Here is a 17198-nt window from a genome sequence, read left to right on the forward strand (position 1 = left end):
ACACCAGAGTCCCCTCTATGCTACAACTAAGCCAGAGCCTGGTCACACTAACAGTTGCTAGTGAAGTTGCACACCTGTGGGGAATTACAGCTACGTTTGCTGGTGCAGGCGCGGCCTTATGAAACCAGCAACTATCCTGGGCAATCAACCATACCCATAGTAGGTTTATATCTACAGGCGTGCACACGGTGTCTGTCAGCTCTGGTCAACAGCCACTGGGCCCTCTGAAGGGCTGGAGACCTCAATTCATATTTTTCCTTGCAGGGTTCTTAGCTACTGCAAAGATTCAGGAGAGAGATTTTTCCTCCATGTGCCAGGAGCTTTCCTCTTCTCCCCCAACAAATTCTGTTGGTCAGATATTTTCATTTGAAACACTCTCGCTCTCTTCAGGTGGTCTTCCACCCTTCTGCTTTGATTTCAAGTTATTTATGGAGTGGCTCAGCAGAGAGTCAACTTTACTGACATTAAACTAGTTAAAGTGTCACCGCCAGCTCGCAGGAAAACTCCACCTGGTTGTCAGTGGGTTTTACTACTGCTGGGAAATTTAGGTCAAGGATAGCAGGACATGCTACTTTTAGGAAAAGTCCCCTGGGATCTTTATCGATCACACAGAGCTCACACACACTTGGGCTTTAAAGGTCTCCTTTGAGACACCCCCACCTAGTGAACTGCACTGGATTCAGTTTTAGCTACCTTGAAGAATGAAGGACCAAGCAATTCCTGACAGGGTTTAAACCTACAACTCCAAGGAAACGTGGCCTTTCAAACCTGTAGACCCTTAAGCCACACACAAGGTGACCTAGTCTGAATTTCCACGCCACTTGAATACTGCATTAACAAGTCTGAATTCTGCTTGGTGATTTTCCACACTGAATTTCTCTATTTTGATGAGCATCGATATTTTAAGGAGGAGACTTATGTTTTATTAAAATCAGGTACACCTCTTCTTTCTGCCTCCAGGGATTTTTTGCTTGTTAAGGGAAACAACAGAAATTTCATAGGTTTGGGGGTGGAGGTTGATTGTTTCAGGGCCTGATTTTTGAGGCCAGGCACCCAAATCCCTTAGTGACAGGCCATGACGAGGGAACTGAAACGCCAGTGATGCTCTCAGCAACCAAGTGGTGGTTTGGATGCCCGATTAAAGCATTTGGAAATTGGGCCCTGAGTATGATTTCACAACAGCTGTGAAGGGCTCGTAATTACAAAGCCACCCTGAGCCACAGCTAGAGCTCTGGCACACAGGTGACTAGAGGGTAGAGTGGAATCTCGTCTTAGAGACAAGTGTTTATCCCCTTTGAAAAACCCTTTACTAGGAGCAGAACTTCACCATCACAGGAGAGGGCCTCTCTCCACCCTTTGCAGTATACCGGGTGCCTGGGGGAAGAGAGGATCCAGGCACCAGGGGCCACAGGAAAGGTGGAGGACAGCTGGCATAGCGGGCTCCTATACCACAGGGGGACACTGCTATGCCCAGCAGGGGGACTTGCTGCCTGAACAGTGCAAAGAGAAAATGCAACAAGACAAAGACTTTGCCCTGCAGTACTGACTGCGGCCCCTTGATCTTTTGGGGTCAGGCTGGAGCCACCGAAATATACCATTGATTGTAACCGTAATGGTCTGGTATTTGTGAGTCATCAGTGAATCCAAAATTCCAAAGGGACTTCAGAGGGGGAAATTAATGAGTATTAGCTGAAACTGGTTTCTGTACAGTGCAATGCCAGAGCGAGTAGAATGGGCCATTCAACACAGGAATCTGGGCAGCCATCTGTTTGCACTGTTGTACTGCCAGTCCCCTTTAAAATGAGTTAATAGTAAAGAGCTGTGGTCAACCCCGCTCCTAAATGAGTCAATGCAAAACTTGCCTTCATTTCTCTCCCCTTGCAACAGCTCGGGACAGCCATTTGAACTTCACTTGGTACTCTTGGGGTGGTAGTGAAGTAGTTGCACCCCCAACGCTTCTGTTAAGAGCACAGGGAGAAGTGGAGAAAGGTTCTTCTCCACATGGGTCAATTTTCCCTTCTAGAGCGGCTGATGTTGCAAGCGCTTGTGACAATCAGTTCAGCTTCGGGCAGGCCAGGCTGTTCCTGAGCTGAAGCACTCTATACTCTCATAGAAACTCTACAGGACTGAAACCATCATGCCCTGGAAACAGTTAATTTCACGCCGATGCCTCCAGGAATAGAAGCATTCACTCTTGAGAGAGCTCACCACATTAACACGTTTCAGTTCAATTTTATTCCGCCTCTCGCTAGGGACAGGGAGTTGGAAAGCAACGAGTGATTTTGTAGGTCACCGCCGTTCCTACCCACCTAGTTACTGGGAAGTTACAGCAGTGAACTTTACCTGCCCTGAGAATGGCATTACCGAGTACATCACAAGCATTGCTGGGGCTGTGCCTAAGAGCTGGGATTTGACACAGCCCTGGCTGGCTGGAGGACAGTAAGCACTACCTTGCCTTTCAGTGAAGAGTCCCCAAGCCCTTCCTAACAGTCAATGATTAAGCCTCACTTGTGGGGCAACACCATTATCCCTGGTTCGCAGACGGTGACACAGATACAGAAGTTACGTGCCACGTCACAGGGGGTATGTCCGCACTGCAAAAACAAAGGCAGGTTCTTAGCCTGCGTTAGCTGGTGTGGGTTAAAACAGCAGTGAAGACACAGCAACTCGACTTTTAACTTTAGCTGCTCAAGTTCAGCGCCAAGCTACCTCACCGGTTTGAACTCGAGCTGCTTACCTGAGTTAAAAGCCAAGTCGCTGTGTCATCGCTGCTCTCTTAACCCAAGAGTCCATGTCAACTGGCCGTGTAACATATACAAAGTGAGTTAGCGGGAAAGCTGAGACAGAACGTAAGAGTCCCCCGTTCTAGCCATTCGACAATATTGACTCCTAATGGTCTAGCTCTTTTCTAAATCTCTACAATCCTTTCATTTGTTTCCCCTATAGCTCCGAGGGCTTTTCTAAAGCAAACAAATGTGTTGCTGCAGAATCCCCCGGGCCAGGGTTTTGGTTTGCTCTGGATCAGTGACCTGCAGTTGACATTCACATGTCACTGCATTACGAGTTCTCAGGCTGCATCTGGAAAACCTTTCCCGAGCAATAAGGTGCCGTGACTGCTCCCTTGGCTTCTGCTAGGAGTCTCACCAGGAGTCTGTTTTGCTGCTCTGATTCTGGGGCTTGGAAAGTTTCCAGCCACGTGTGAGCTACGAAAAGGAAGCGAGTGAGAATTGGGTCACACAGGTGCAGAGATTCGGCGGCTCCAAACTTACTGGTTTGCTCCCTTCTTTGCCACGTGTCCCGCTAAATGCAGGAAGAGCGCCGAGAGCCGTGGCTTCTTGTACTCATCCTTTTTCTCAGGGCCTTTCCCCGCTGCTGCCACCATCACTGTGGGAATATGGTATTTCTCCCTGCTGGGCCCATGCAGGCTGCCACCGCCACCACCACCCCCGTCCCTCTCCTCCCCAAGAGCACATACCTCTCAGGATGTAACCGGATTTAACTCACTACCCTTGGACTTGTGTCAGAGCGGGGCCAGAGCCAAGGGTTGCCCTGGAAGCAGCAGAGAAGAGCTTTGCTGGGTTCTCTCAGTTCTGGGTTCTCTCAGTCTGCCAGGGGGAGGAAGGCGTGGACCCCACCTCCCAACACTTTCAAACTGGGGGAGTTGGGGCTTGACTTCTGAGCTTCACTAGGCTCCAAATCCCACAAGCTACTGCAGCAGAAGCTGAAAGACCTTGACTGCCACCTGCCCCCTGAACTTCAGTCACAGCCAGCAACCACTTTCTGCTTTTTCTATCTCCTCCTTTTAAGCTTCTCCTCTTTAGAGGGGTCTTTCCATCCCGCAAAGATCCCGTAGGGTGGCGACCATCTGTTTGGATGAGCCTGGTAGATGCTGCTCCGTCCTTCCACCGGAGAGCAGTGGGATGGAGTGAAGCAGCTCTCTAGAGCTCCCAGATTTGCCATGCAGCAAGCTTAGCCCTGAGTTCTCCCTGCTGGTAACCTATCACCCCATTCCACTGTCTGTGTACCCGTCCCTCCTGCACGTGTCTCACTCAAGCTCCCCTTCTTCTCCCTTCCCCACCGAGAATGGCGTTCGCAGTGCTCCCAGTATTCAGCACAGCCCCCGGAACTAACACAAGGCTGCTGGGCCAGAGGTGCCATGCTCTGTACAACAGAACCGGTGCAAGCCTCTGGCTCTACTGCTGCTCGGAGCAGGAGGGAAATTCACTTGCTACTCCGTCTTCCACACTCACAGGACCCAGCTCCTGTTGCTCCAGCACAGAGCAATTTCCTGTCTCAGCAAGAGCATCGTAAAACTGACCAGAACCCACTTGGGCATTGCCCCTCTGCAGGCACCAGTGAGGAAGTGCTGGGTGTGGAGGCGGCAGTGGGAGGGGGAACTAGGTGTCCCTAGCCTCTGTTTGCCAGAAGCTGGGAATGGGCAACAGGGGATGGATCACTTGATGATTCCCTGTTCTGTTCATTCCCTCAGGAGCACCTGGCATTGGCCACTGTCAGAAGACAGGACACTGGGCTAGATGGACCTTTGGTCTGACCCAGTGTGGCCGTTCTTGTGTAACTATCCGGAGAGAGAATACAGAAGAGGGAAGATGAGACACCCACCATCCTGCACCACACTTAGACTCCCAAGGACATTCGCTTCACTCATCCTCCGGCCATTGCCGGCTCTCTATGGCTTTCCAAACAGTTGTGCGGTTCTGGAAATTAACCAATTCCTAGAAAACACTGGGAAGCAGCTTCTTCTCAAGAGCAGCTAGCTCACCGCATAGCAATGAAGCACTAGGTCAGTATGAAAGTTCAGCCTCCTGGAGAAGAGCTGAGAGCCAGAGTCAAGAAGCATAAATAGAACTCAAAGGCCAGACAGTACTGCCGCACACGTGGGAAGCCGGGCACTATTTTGAATGCTATGTGGCAAATGTATGCAGAGCTAAATCCAAGAAGGGGGCTGGGTGAGAAGGGAGATGCTCAAAATTAGGAGCTGAGCTCAAGCAGCATGAATGATGAAGAGAACGGCTTCTCAGAGCAGATGGGAACTGCTTGCAAAGAAGGGGGAGGGGGGAATTCACCACCCTGCGCAAGCCACATGGCTGCAGACTAAGTGTCCTTTCCCCTGCTATGATTCTACAGAAGCTGGAGACACCTCATCATGGGTGGGGTAGCGTCCATATTCCTGACAAAGTCCCCCAGGGATCAGCAAGTCCGTGCTGGGGAGATGGACGTGCCCTCGGTCACCTGCACTAACTAAGCCTAAAATGGTGCTGGTCTGTCCCTTAAGGGCATGGCCCTGCCCACTGCTGCATGTGAGCACGGTGAAGTGAGGACGTGGGGCACAAGGGAGCCTGATCCTGATTAATGAGAGGTGGCTGCAGCCAGGCTACCCCACCTCGTTGCTGCAAGGAGTGCCAAGGGGGAGTGCAGAGCTAAGTGCTTCATTGCCACGAGAGCGATCAAAGCCCATGTTCCCTCACATGTGGTCATTCCACGGTCAACCGAAAAGGAGCAGGTGGGAGCACCAAGTGGCTTGAGATTTAGGAGAGCGTAACTGATGGGAGATGTGCTCACGAGATACCCCTGAACTGGAATGGCGGGCAGACACAGACAGAAGTGCCGGGGAAACTTCTGCCTTGCAATGGGGCTGGGAATGGCTGGTATATGTATGTGGGTAAGAGCTGCACTGAAGAGGCCTTCACCATGACAGAGTCTCTCAAGGTACTTTTCTGGCCCTCATTCCCACAGTATCTGAACATCACCATCTTTAACATACGTACTCACACACCCACACACACACCCGTGTGGAAGGGCCCAGCTATTACCCCCACTGGAACTGACGCCCAGAGAGACCAAGTGACTGGCCCAAGCCTCTTGTCTACAGAGTTCCTGGCAAGCGCCCATTTGGCACTATCCAGAGTGCGGAACCAAACCTGCTGCAGCCACGTAAAAGCCACGACCATACTGAGGCAGTTTACAAGAGGCGCTGGGATGCAAGCCCAGGAACACAGGAGCTCACCCAGCCGCTGCAGGGGCTTGATGCAGCTGGGATGCTAAATGCCCTACATTTACACAGCACTAAAGTTTGGGGAACTAACACGTTTGTTTTTTTCTTATTTTTCTCCCCTAAGAAGAGAGAAAAATATTTTTGTTTTATCTCAGTTTTGCATTCAGCTAGCTATTGGGGATGCGCATTATTCATAAGCTCTTACTAACCAGGCTGGTGGCATTGAATTTTGTCAGAGGGGGGGCTGTGCAGAAGGAACTGCTCTTTAAATTATTAATAGCCATTATCCAAGTGCCCTGAATGCATGTTCTAGCCCTTGACATTCTTTTGGGTGACTGCAGCGCCACCCAGGGGCAGACAGCACTAGCTACAGTCAGCTCGGCAAAACAGCCCTATTTAGATTCTGCAGGCCCAGAATCTCTCAGTTCTGAGCTGCCCCTTTGAGCAGCAGGCACCCCTGGAGGACTTTGGGCCTGAGAGACCTTATCCAGTGAATCTGCAGCTCCTCACCTGGTTCTACTGATCCCTGCAATGACACAGCCATGCATAAATTTGAGAGGAGGTGGGGAGGGGTTATCATTAAAGGGTCCAAACCACTGAATTCAATGGGCTCAGGGCCGGATATGGAAAGAGGAGGAGAACCAGCCTAGCTGGCAGAGGGGCTGTAGAGACACTGCTGCCTAGTGACTGCCCTGAAGTAGTCCTTCTCACTCAGCAACGTCAGCAGCAAAGTTGGTCAGCAAAGCCTCGCTTTCTAGGGTGAGAGCTGGCTGAAGAATGGCAGCCCAGCCTCTTGAGAGGACTTGTACTCTTCCCTACAGACAGCTGAATATTCCTTTCCCAACAAGTGTGGCCCATAGATGCCCATTACAGGGACCAGGGACAGAATGAGGTCCTCATGACAAGGCCGTCTTCTTCTTGGATCCACACACCACAGGGGACTTGAAGATCCAGGCTGCTAAAAGAATTTCCGATGCAGATATTGAAACGCCCTGTCTGCCAACACTTTTCCATGTGGTGAAATCGCCCCCAGCATAGCTCCTCAGAGCGGGCAGTCTGTACTGAAAGAAGCGATCTCTCTGCATGCTTTTTTCGCTTTGAGCCATTCTTTAACAAACAGGACAATACCCACCACAATTAGCCTGGGAAAATACAAGCCTGGAGAAGCCCTACACAATCAGTTCCCCTCTGAGCTTAACCATGCTCAGTCATTGTAGTAACACTAGCCATGCAGACCTCACACCAGCCAGGAGCTGTAGACAAATTCACTGGCTCTGCTGTAGAGTTCCCTGAAGATCCTGAAGGCTCAGCCCAGGTCCAGTGGGACTGAAACTACAGCACCCACTAGACAGCACAGCCAGTTTGCTGGATACTTAGCTCAACCATACGGGACAGCAGCTCCAGGGCCAGCCCTTGAACACAAATTTATCAGGTGGTCAAAAAGAGAGACCTGACTGGTCTTCAACATCATGAGGCTGCCCAGGGAGAGAGTTTGTCCCCGAGGTCCCACACCATGGGGCTTGAGAAATTAAAGCCAAAAACTTCAATTGCTCTTGGAAACAAGTGTTGCTAACAGAACCCGGCTGTAGCACACTCATTCCAAGCCTCTCAGCTAAGCAGGTGTGGGCCTGCTCTTTTTGTATCTCCAACAGACACTGCACCCATCAGCTCACACACATCCATAACAAGATGCATCCTATGCCCACCGCATCATAATCTCCTTCCCTTAGTATCGCTTCTAATTCGTCTTGCTTATTTTCCCCAGTCCAGACATTTGTTCATAGGACTTCTGTCTATAGGGACTTAAGTGCCCACCCTTAAGTACTCATTACTCCCAGCAACTATTGTCTTTATAGCAAGAGAACAACTCAAAGTCAAACCTTAGTCCCACGGACTATTAACTCAATAAATCTGAAATTAAACCTGTGTGCTAGTAGCTTGCATTCAGGTCTTTTTTTGCACACGGAGATTTAATTTTTTAAATGTATTTTTAGAAAAAAGTCGGTTTTAGCCATGCTAGCCAGGGCCGCGGCTGCATGGCCTGCACGGGAAGCTCAAGGGATCTGCCATTACTAACGGGTTTTTTTTGTAAATTTCATGCTAGTGAAAGGTGCCAGACTGACAGTCTGGGAGAATGAAGCTTTTATGCACAGGACAACTACAGCCCTGGCAGAACGTCATTCTTTTCTTCTGTTCTCCTTCTCCTTCCCTGAAGGTCTTGTTCCTTTCTAATCTTCCCATCCTTCCTGCATTTGGTCCCACATGGGAATAACCCAGCAGCCTCAGGGTGCACTCCTGCTTCACATCCTCTGTCCTAGCCACCAGGAGGCAGGCCACCTGGTTCTTTTATGTGAATGAACGAGGTCTCGGGTCAGACTCTCACTAGAATCAAGTTGATCAGCCTCTCTCTTTCCAATGGCCTTTTCTCACTGGCCTCATTCAATACTGACATACATCACATGTACCCAGGAAATCTAGAGGTGGAAGGCTCACTGGCTGTCACCAATCCGCTCAGCCATTTGGTTCCAGCTCCCAGGGATCGCTCTGTCCCACCCTTTCACTTGCTGCTGCACAAACTCAGCATGCAAGCTAGTTAGATTGTGCTGGTGAAGACACACTCTTCCAGCTGCCCTATTCTGAAGCACCAAAAGGCTCTGGAGACCTACGTGTAGCGCTCTTAAGAGGAAAGCCACTCCAGGCATTCACCAACACAACCAGCCCTTTCAGCTCGTTCCCTCGCTGCAGGCATGCCAGCCCTGCTGCAAAACTGTGGCACGCTGGGAGGGGATAAAGTCAACACAGCTCCCTGTGCTGGAGAATCTTCCTCTCCACTGCTGTCAGTACATGTACAGCAGCTTTGCAAACTGCAATAAGCATGGGCGGGGGGAATGGGAGGGAGGGAGAGAGACTTTACTGCAATGCAAGGCCCTTCACTTTTCACGCTTACGTAGCCTTTTCTCTATCAGAGAGATAGCGTTCGGAGACAATGACGCAAGGACTTCCCATAATCCTTTGCCTGCAACATTCTGATCTGCTGATGTGGGGATGGTCCTGCCAAACACACACTGTTGCAGAAAAAGGAAGAAAAAGCACAGTCAAGGGGGGAAAACCATCTTTCCCCATCTCTGGGAGTCTTGGCAGTGCCACACTATCCTTGGCCTGCCTTTGGGTGGTGGCTCTGCTCTTGAGGGTGCCAGGGGATTGAAAAAGATCCCAGCCTGCTAAGCCCTGACCGCTTAGCACCCCCAGACTCATAGGAATGAAACAGTCTGTGTGCTCTGGGTTGGGGGCATGGGGCAGACGGTCATGATATGCAGAGCTGGACATTTGTCTCCCACCCCAATAACAATGTTTTAATAGACACACTATAAGGTAACGGGAGGAACAGGGAAGGCTACACGTTCTGGATCCACCACACATACAGCAGCTCTCTCAAACCACAGGAAAGGTACACGAAGGATCAGAGACACACACCGCTATAACCGCCAAAAAACGCAGAGTTATGGTAATCCTTTTCTTCCATTCTTCTGGCATTGTCTCCTCAGAGAGAAACATGGAGCATCCCCATCCCTGAGGCTCAAACGGAACTATTTGCCCAGAGAGACTCATGTGTGGCCCTTAATACTTCACTAGCCTGGTGTCTTATGAACACTTCTTTGCTGTTTACAGTTAATTTAGTGCTGCTGAAAGGTACTGAACGGATACCGGAGACCGCGAGCTCCTATCACAGGGACAAACTGCCCCCGCCTAACCAGCCTGACATTGCCAAGAATCGCTGTGGCCCATTAAATCCTTGGCCTCTCTTAGGAGCATGTCAATAAAGGGGACCACAGAGGCCCTGTTAATTAACGGACAGGTGCCCACTTCATATCACACTGAATTTCACTTCACAAAGGCAGTTAAAGAGCCGCCAGCTGGTAACGACTTTCACTCGTTAATCTGCTCTAGATCTGAATGGATGATCTGGAGGCAAAATGCTTTGTACGCCATCACCTGTCCCCTGCACCATCCAATCCCTCTCTGCCATCCTCACATCCCCTAGTCTTTGTGGTTTGTACGGGCTGGGCAGGGCAGCCAGCTATCCAAAGAACCTGCCCTGATATATTCCCAGCAGCAGCTGTGCTTCTAGATCACTCAACATTCTAGAACAGCTCCTCCAGAGTGACAGGTGGGCATTACCTGGAGCAGAGCCCAGCTGAAATAGGCACAGCTCCTCCCCACAAAATCACTCTCGGAAAGAGGAGACATTTTGACTTAGCCTCGCAAAGAGTCATTTGCCAGTGTTTTAGGAGAGCGCAGGCCAGCGGAATGCTCCTCACTCACACAGGGGTAACAGACATCCGTACAGAGGCTTTAAAAACTGGCCAGTTCGAAAATGGAGATTCCTGCTTTGCTCTGGAATGTATGCGCTGGCCTTGGCCTGAGCCAGGGAGATCTTCCACAGGGGAGTGAGAAACCCCAAGGAACAAAAGAAAACAACTTGATCTTCTGGTTCCATTAACATTACAGCTCATACCAAGGAGTGAAACAATCAGCTTTATATATGGCTTGATTAATCAGCTAGTGTGTACCCAAGCCTGCAGCCCAGGCTGGGACAAGGTAATTTGTTTTGCTGTGTAGTTGGACCCTAACTGCGCTGGCATAACCAGTTTGGCTGGTCCGCCCTGCTCCCAGCTGTCTGTGTGGTAACCTCCCAGAGTGCACTGCCCCATGTGTGTCTACTCTTGGTGCAGGGCCGCTGAAAAATCCCAGTGCTCAAAGTGGACTGAGGGACTTGGGCACCTAACCTCCCGAGGCATTATGGGATGGACGCCCAGATTTTCCCCGAATGCACTGAAACACAGTCAAGTAGTAGAGTCCGTGGAGATGCACAAACAGCACCACATCCCATACTGAGAGAAAAGATGCTTTGTGGCCTTGTCTCGACTGTGTGTGACGTGACCACCGGGGAGGAAGGCCTAGCGACCTCGCTAAGCAAACAATTGTACTGCAGTGTTGTGAAGAGGGATGTGCTAACAGACTACATCCTCCGCTTAGAGGAGAGAAGAGAGCAGACAGACTGAAGTGCCCGGAAAGGAGCAAAGGAAACCAAATCTGAAGGCTTCTACCATGCTTCTGTGAATCCACATCACCTCCTCTGACGGATGGGCCTGACAAGACTGGGGCTGCCCTGTGCCCACACAACACAGTGTTCTCTCTGTTGGGAAGAATCTAAACACCATCCTGGAGAAGTGCAGCCTTCCCACCACCCCGTCACCTCGTGAGCTAGGACCGAGGACTAGACTCTATTCAGAATGAGCTACTTAGGCTTACAACGAACACAAGGGAAGTTCCATAACAAGAAACCCTTACTTGGGCAATGCTGATGGCTGGGACTCCACTGGGGCAGCTGCTCCTGGTGGCTCTGAGGCTGCAGAACTGTCCACTGCTTCAGCTGTCTCCTCCGCTGCAGCGGGCTCTTGAGGCCTGGCGGCTGCCCCATCATCCGGGCCAGGGACGGGCTCTGCTGCCGAGCGGATCTCAATTTCCTGAGCCACAGCAGGCACTTTCGTCCTCTCCGCTGCCGCTTCCTCCTCCCTTTTCCTCATCTTCTCCACAAGCTCCCGCCGCCTCTCCTCGTCATCCTGACGGGCCAGGTGTTCAAAGTTCTTGAATGCCTGAAAGAGACAAAGCCAATCAAGCAAACAAGCAGGTAGCCAAGCCATCAATCCACAGCTAATATGCGTGTATCTCAGAAGCAGATGTGGTGCAGGGTTTCCACCTTGACACTAGAGGAACCGAGATTGGAAAAGAGACACTAGTTCAGTATAGCACTGCTTCTAACAGGAAACTGCTCACAAAGGCAGGTGACAGAAAGCATGCCTGCCTAGAGCAGTGAGAGCTGACAGATTCTTTAGGTGACACAGGAATAAGCAAAAGTATTCTTCCATTTCTGCAGACTGTACCTAAGTAGGAAACCTCCAGTGGGGTCATTGCTCTGAGGCAGCTCACTGTGGCTGTAGTTACTCTGAGACACATACACTGTGCTCTCTCTCTCTCTCACATAACATTACACTGGTTCTCTTTTTTCAATCTAAAATAGAAATAGGTTGGGTTTGCTTTGTGTGTGTAAAACAGAATGGGAGGCCACTGGGAGAGTGGCAGATCAGAAGAGAGGCCTAAGGAGGGATGATTAGATAAGCCAGCAGCTTCCAACCTGCACCTTCGTTTGTCTTCAGGTGCAATCTTGCCACTCCCCGACCCACTTGGTCTTGGCTACTTCTCCAATTGCATCACCTCACCCCAACCCTAACCCCACACTGGGTCCTCCCCTCCAAACTCCCCAGTTCACACGTTCACTGGGCTTTTGTTTTTAAATCCGTACCTGCTGGTACTGCTGCCTGGTCAGGCTAGCAGAAAGCTGACGAAAGTAACATAGCAACAGTTCTAGAGGAGTCAGCAGTTCTGGGAATAGACACTGGACAGAGAAGCCAGGCTACAGGCAGGCTCAGTCCGAAGGGCAGAGCTCTCTCGAAAGGAGTGACATTGCCACCAGCAGCTCCTCCGGAGAAGCGTTAGGGCAAAGAGCACGTTAGTGCAGCCACAGCCTGAAACCAGGCACTGCCGCTCCGAAAGAATCCCAGGGAATGACTCACATGTGCTATTCATAGAGACCCACCCGTCCAGCTGTATTTCAATCATGAAACACAAACCAGCCCAAGGCAGAGCATTCAGAGACAAGGCTCAGACCGTGCCCTTTAAATCAGGACAGGACCCAAAATCCTGAGCTGAGAAGGGAGGGTGGCACCTCTGAACTGCTCTGCAGCACAATATCATTGGGAGCAGTGTCTCGGCTCTGAATGCCCGTGGCTAGTGGAAAGAAACAGCATGTCCTGGAAGTGACTGAAGCCAGAGCCCAGAATGGCCTCTCTCTGGGGAAATCAAGATTTAGGCTACTGTGCAGTGGTTTGTTCTCACGAAGTCATTAGACCTGAGCTACTCCTCGGGGGGAACCAGGACACAGTTTCTCATTTAGAAGATTCACATTCTCTCCTCAACAGGCCGTAACACTTACTGGTCTGTCACATCATCTGGCTGTTCCTTGTGCATAGCAACTTATCTACCTAATTGCTAGTACAGGCTGCAGAGTTCTCTAATGGGGTCTACAGGCACCCTCACCTTTGGGGCTCACAGGCTACAAGTCCAGAGACCATATCCTGCACGCGCCTTGGATCGCGCAGCACAAGCATGGGGAAGGCAAAGGGGGCTTTATATCACCTTTGCACGCACGGGATTCTGGGCTGCTGCCCCTGCGGACAGCACAGCCCCAAGCATGAGTTAGGACAGCCCCAAGGTCAGCTCTAACTTACAGAAGTTGGCTACAGTTGCTGATGGGCTTCTCTGAAGCTCTGAATTCTTGGAATGACTCCCCTTACCATCTCTGGCTACTCGCCAGCAGTCTCTTTTGGCAGGGGCAGCAGATGGGGGTCGCATAAGCCCTGGACTGAGGATTTTGCCCCCTTTCTGCCATCAAAGCAGCGGTTCCCATAATGCAATGTTAAGCTGCAATGCAGGATGTTGGGACCCTAGATCTCCGCAGACCTCAGTTCTATATCAAAAGCAACAGCAGCTGCGCTCTGCTCCATTTTCTGGAAAGCAGGGATGCCGCTCTAAACCTGCTGTGGTGAGAGAGGCAGCCCCATTAGGAGGACAGAGAGGGAGTTGCTCTGAGTCACTGGGCAGGGAAGCACAGAGCTACAGTCACAGGGCCTCCTTGTGCAGCCCATCATCACCAACCCTAGTATAAGCCCACTGCCTATGTGGTCCCTTCGTGCTCCTTGGCTCCTCCCCCTCAGTACGTCCCTGTTTATTGAAACATGATCTGCAAAGGAAACAGTGGGTATGTGCTTTGTCTGCTTCTTTATGCTTCACGAAGCCCTAAAAAGCCGCCTATTTACTCAAAAAGGGGAGTTACCTGTTTTTTTTAATTGTCTTTTTGAACATTAGAAATATCAGACATTGCCTTCCCTGGTTTTCCTGGAGAACTAATGAGAACTAACTAACATCACAAGAGACTTGTAACCTGAGCAATTGAGAGGGAAAGGGATTGTTAGTCAGACCGTTTAAAACTCTTTAGTTTGCCTCTATTTTTGTCTACACCAATTTAATGTAGACTCCTGCAAAACACTTGGAATGAATGCTCTCCTTGAAAACAACATCCTGTCCGTTCCACTGGGGGATGAGAAAACTCTCATGCCAGGTCTCTGGTCCTCCAGCAAAAGGCAAGGAAGGCAAGACTTCAACGTTAAAAACAAGAAGGAACAGAATAACTTTCAGGTCTCCTTTGTCCATCATGACTCAGTAATAAGGCATAAATAAATTTTTGCTCCTCTCTGCAGGTCACTTCTATGCTGCTTGCCTAAGGTCAGAGAGGGATGGGGTCTCCAGGACTGCAGCTCTGGAGTACCCAGCTCCAAGTAGAGAGAGCTTTCTCTAAAGCAAGGTGATTTCAAACTTTCCACAGCATCGCTAACTTGGCCACTTTGCAGCCTGGGTATTTTAAATTAGTGTCTGTGCCAGCATAGCACATTTATGCCTTCACATAAACACCATACTAAATGGGGCTGTGTTTATTTCAAACGTGCACTTCCAGATAAGGCATGCTTGCCCTGCACCTCACTGGAACACTATACAGTCCTCAGCATTAAATTGTTAATTGAAAATGAATCCACGTGTGTAGCAGGCAATTTCCAGTTCCTTAAAACTTTATTATTATAAGAAATACTTAATATCTGACTCTTCTCTAGGGCCTTTTTTGAGTCGCAGAATCCTTTGCAAACATGCACTGAGACACACAACATGCCTGTAAGGTAGATAATTAAGATCCTATTTTACACAGGGGAGGGAATCAACTTGTTCAAGGTCACAAAGCAAGTCACCGACAGAGCCAAGAATACAGTTCCAAATCTCTTGACCCCTATCCCTCTGCTCCACCCACTAGACAACACTCCTTTCCATCTTACTTAGAACGGAATAGCCTTGGGTGAGGGAACTTTTACAGACTACTGATTTCTAAGACATCAAGCACACCTCTGTAATGCTGTATAAATATCAAACCTTTCAAACCAACTGGTAAATATTGACTCCTGATTGACTATGTATGCAGCAAAATTGATATTTAAAAATGTAAGCTACCAGTTTTTGAGGATAAAACAAACTAGACTGTAAAAAACAACCAGGTCTTCCCCCATCTCCCCTACTCAGATCACCCATTGAGCCATTTTTGAGTTTTAAGCATTCCAAAGAAAACCTTCTCCCAGATCCAAAAGGCTGAGGCCAAGCAGGGTGCGTTTCAACACAAAATGAGAGGGCTGAGAAGCTCCGAGTGAAAACCAAGGCTTAGAAATAGAAAGCAAACACTGAAACCTGGACGAGAGGTCTTCGACACCTCCCTCTCTGCCAATCTATGGTCAAATCCACACACTTTTCCCTCCAAAGTCTCTCTCAAATTCCCCCCTTCCTCTCCAATATCACTCAGACTTCTCCTCTTGCCTTGACTACGGCAATCACTCCCTGTCAGGCATTTTTAACCACCAACCTTACCCCCTCCAGTGTGGGCAAAACGTTGCTGTCAATATCCTCTCTCACGGCCACTCCTCTGAGGAGGTCACCCACCATGCGTCATTCCACGGGCTCCCCACTGAACTGTGCATCACATTCAAACTTCTTATCTTCTTCCATCATGCTGCCCTTGCCTACACCTCTGAAGTGCTCCTCCATGTGCCCTCTCCTCCAACAGCAGCACCAACCATGATCCTCCCTTCGTCTCTTCTCCCCAAACCTATTTGCCCCGACACCTTTCTCCCCTCATTCCAATTCCTCCCGAAACCTCATTGTTGATGTGGAACCTCTAAGACATGACAGGAGAGCAATGTAACCTGCAAATAACAAAGGAATTACACAATCAGCTCTGTACTGATCAACCTCACAATCATCTTCCCCTCTTCCCTTCACTCTCCATCCCCTTCGGGTGTTTATAGGGCTCACTTGTGCCATGGCACACAGACTGAACGCTCCCCAGGGCAAGGCCTGGGTCTTTATTTGCTTGTGGAGTGGCAAACATTTCTAGAAGGTTGCAAAACAAATAAAAATAGTAACTCTACCCTTAGGTAGGGAGTCACCAGGCATGTGCAAACTGCTCATGTAACATAGTTGGCCCCACTCAGACCCTGGCATAAGAATGCCACTAACCACCACTATACATCATGAGAACAACTGATGATGGCCTGGTCCACCCCTCCAAGACCTCAGGGTGGCAGTGTCCTGAACAGCAACGGTTATACTCTGTGAGGGAAACCGACCAGGATCTATGCTGGCCCACTCAGATTCTGGTGCGAGAGAGCCATTAATGCAAAGCTGTCCCCGCCCTTTCAGTTAATCCTGGACTAACAGGGCAGAACTGCACTGGTGAAGTTGCCCCGGGGAAGCTGGAGGTTCTGGCAGCTGGGATGGAGATGGTTGGGTCTGGGGCACTTCCAAAGGGGTGGGAGGCCATTTAGGACTTCGGCTGGATCTTTGTGCCAGACTGACCCGCGAAATAGTTAACTTTAGCACGCATCGTGTCAGCTGACGGTTTCAGCGTTCGCCCCCCACCCTGTTGCCAGGCACGGCCCAGTTCACATCTGCCCGAGCTCGTGTCTCGGGCTGCCTGCAGACTCGGGCAGACGTCAGCGACCAGCTCCCCTGACAGCCAGGAGGCTCGAGACGCCGGCCGGCTGCAGGGAACCCGGGACCACGGCTGCGCCCCGGGTTACCTGGAGGGCCATGGTCTGCGCCGCCCCGGGCGGGAAGCCCAGCCGGTCGTCGGGCCGCCCCAGGAGGCGGTAGAAATCCGTCTTGCGGTAGAGGAAGCCGAAGAGGACGCCGAGGAACTCCCGGACGTTGCCCACGTGCTGCAGGATGCCCAGCAGCGCCTGGTCGTACATGTCGGTCATGGCAGGAGCCGGGTCCATGGCGGGGGGGGGAGGGGGGCGCGGGGAGCAGCGCGGGGTGGGGGGAGGGGCCGGGACCCGGACGCGCGAGGCCTGGGCCGGGGTCTGGACTGGGCCCCGCCGAGTCTCTGGGGCGCTGGGGGGAGGGGCCGGGACCCGGACGCGCGAGGCCTGGGCCGGGGTCTGGGCTGGGCCCCGCCGAGTCTCTGGGGCGC

The 17198-nt window shown here is 50.8% G+C and overlaps 1 protein-coding gene across 1 annotated transcript in view; it reads right to left on the reverse strand.

Annotated features, from left to right (window-relative positions):
- The window catches only part of NUDCD3 (NudC domain containing 3), a 61988-nt gene extending 44952 nt beyond the window's left edge, over positions 1 to 17036 (reverse strand). The window contains exons 1-2 of the mRNA XM_007072419.4: positions 16807 to 17036; positions 11366 to 11670 (exon numbers count right to left, since the gene is read on the reverse strand). Of these exons, the coding sequence (XP_007072481.3) occupies positions 11366 to 11670; positions 16807 to 17004 (503 nt within the window). The 5' untranslated portion in view covers positions 17005 to 17036. The remainder of the gene's footprint in view (positions 1 to 11365; positions 11671 to 16806) is intronic.
- Positions 17037 to 17198: the final 162 nt, after the last annotated feature.

Source organism: Chelonia mydas, chromosome 26 (assembly GCF_015237465.2).
Source record: "Chelonia mydas isolate rCheMyd1 chromosome 26, rCheMyd1.pri.v2, whole genome shotgun sequence".
In the NCBI taxonomy this organism is placed as follows: domain Eukaryota; kingdom Metazoa; phylum Chordata; order Testudines; family Cheloniidae; genus Chelonia; species Chelonia mydas.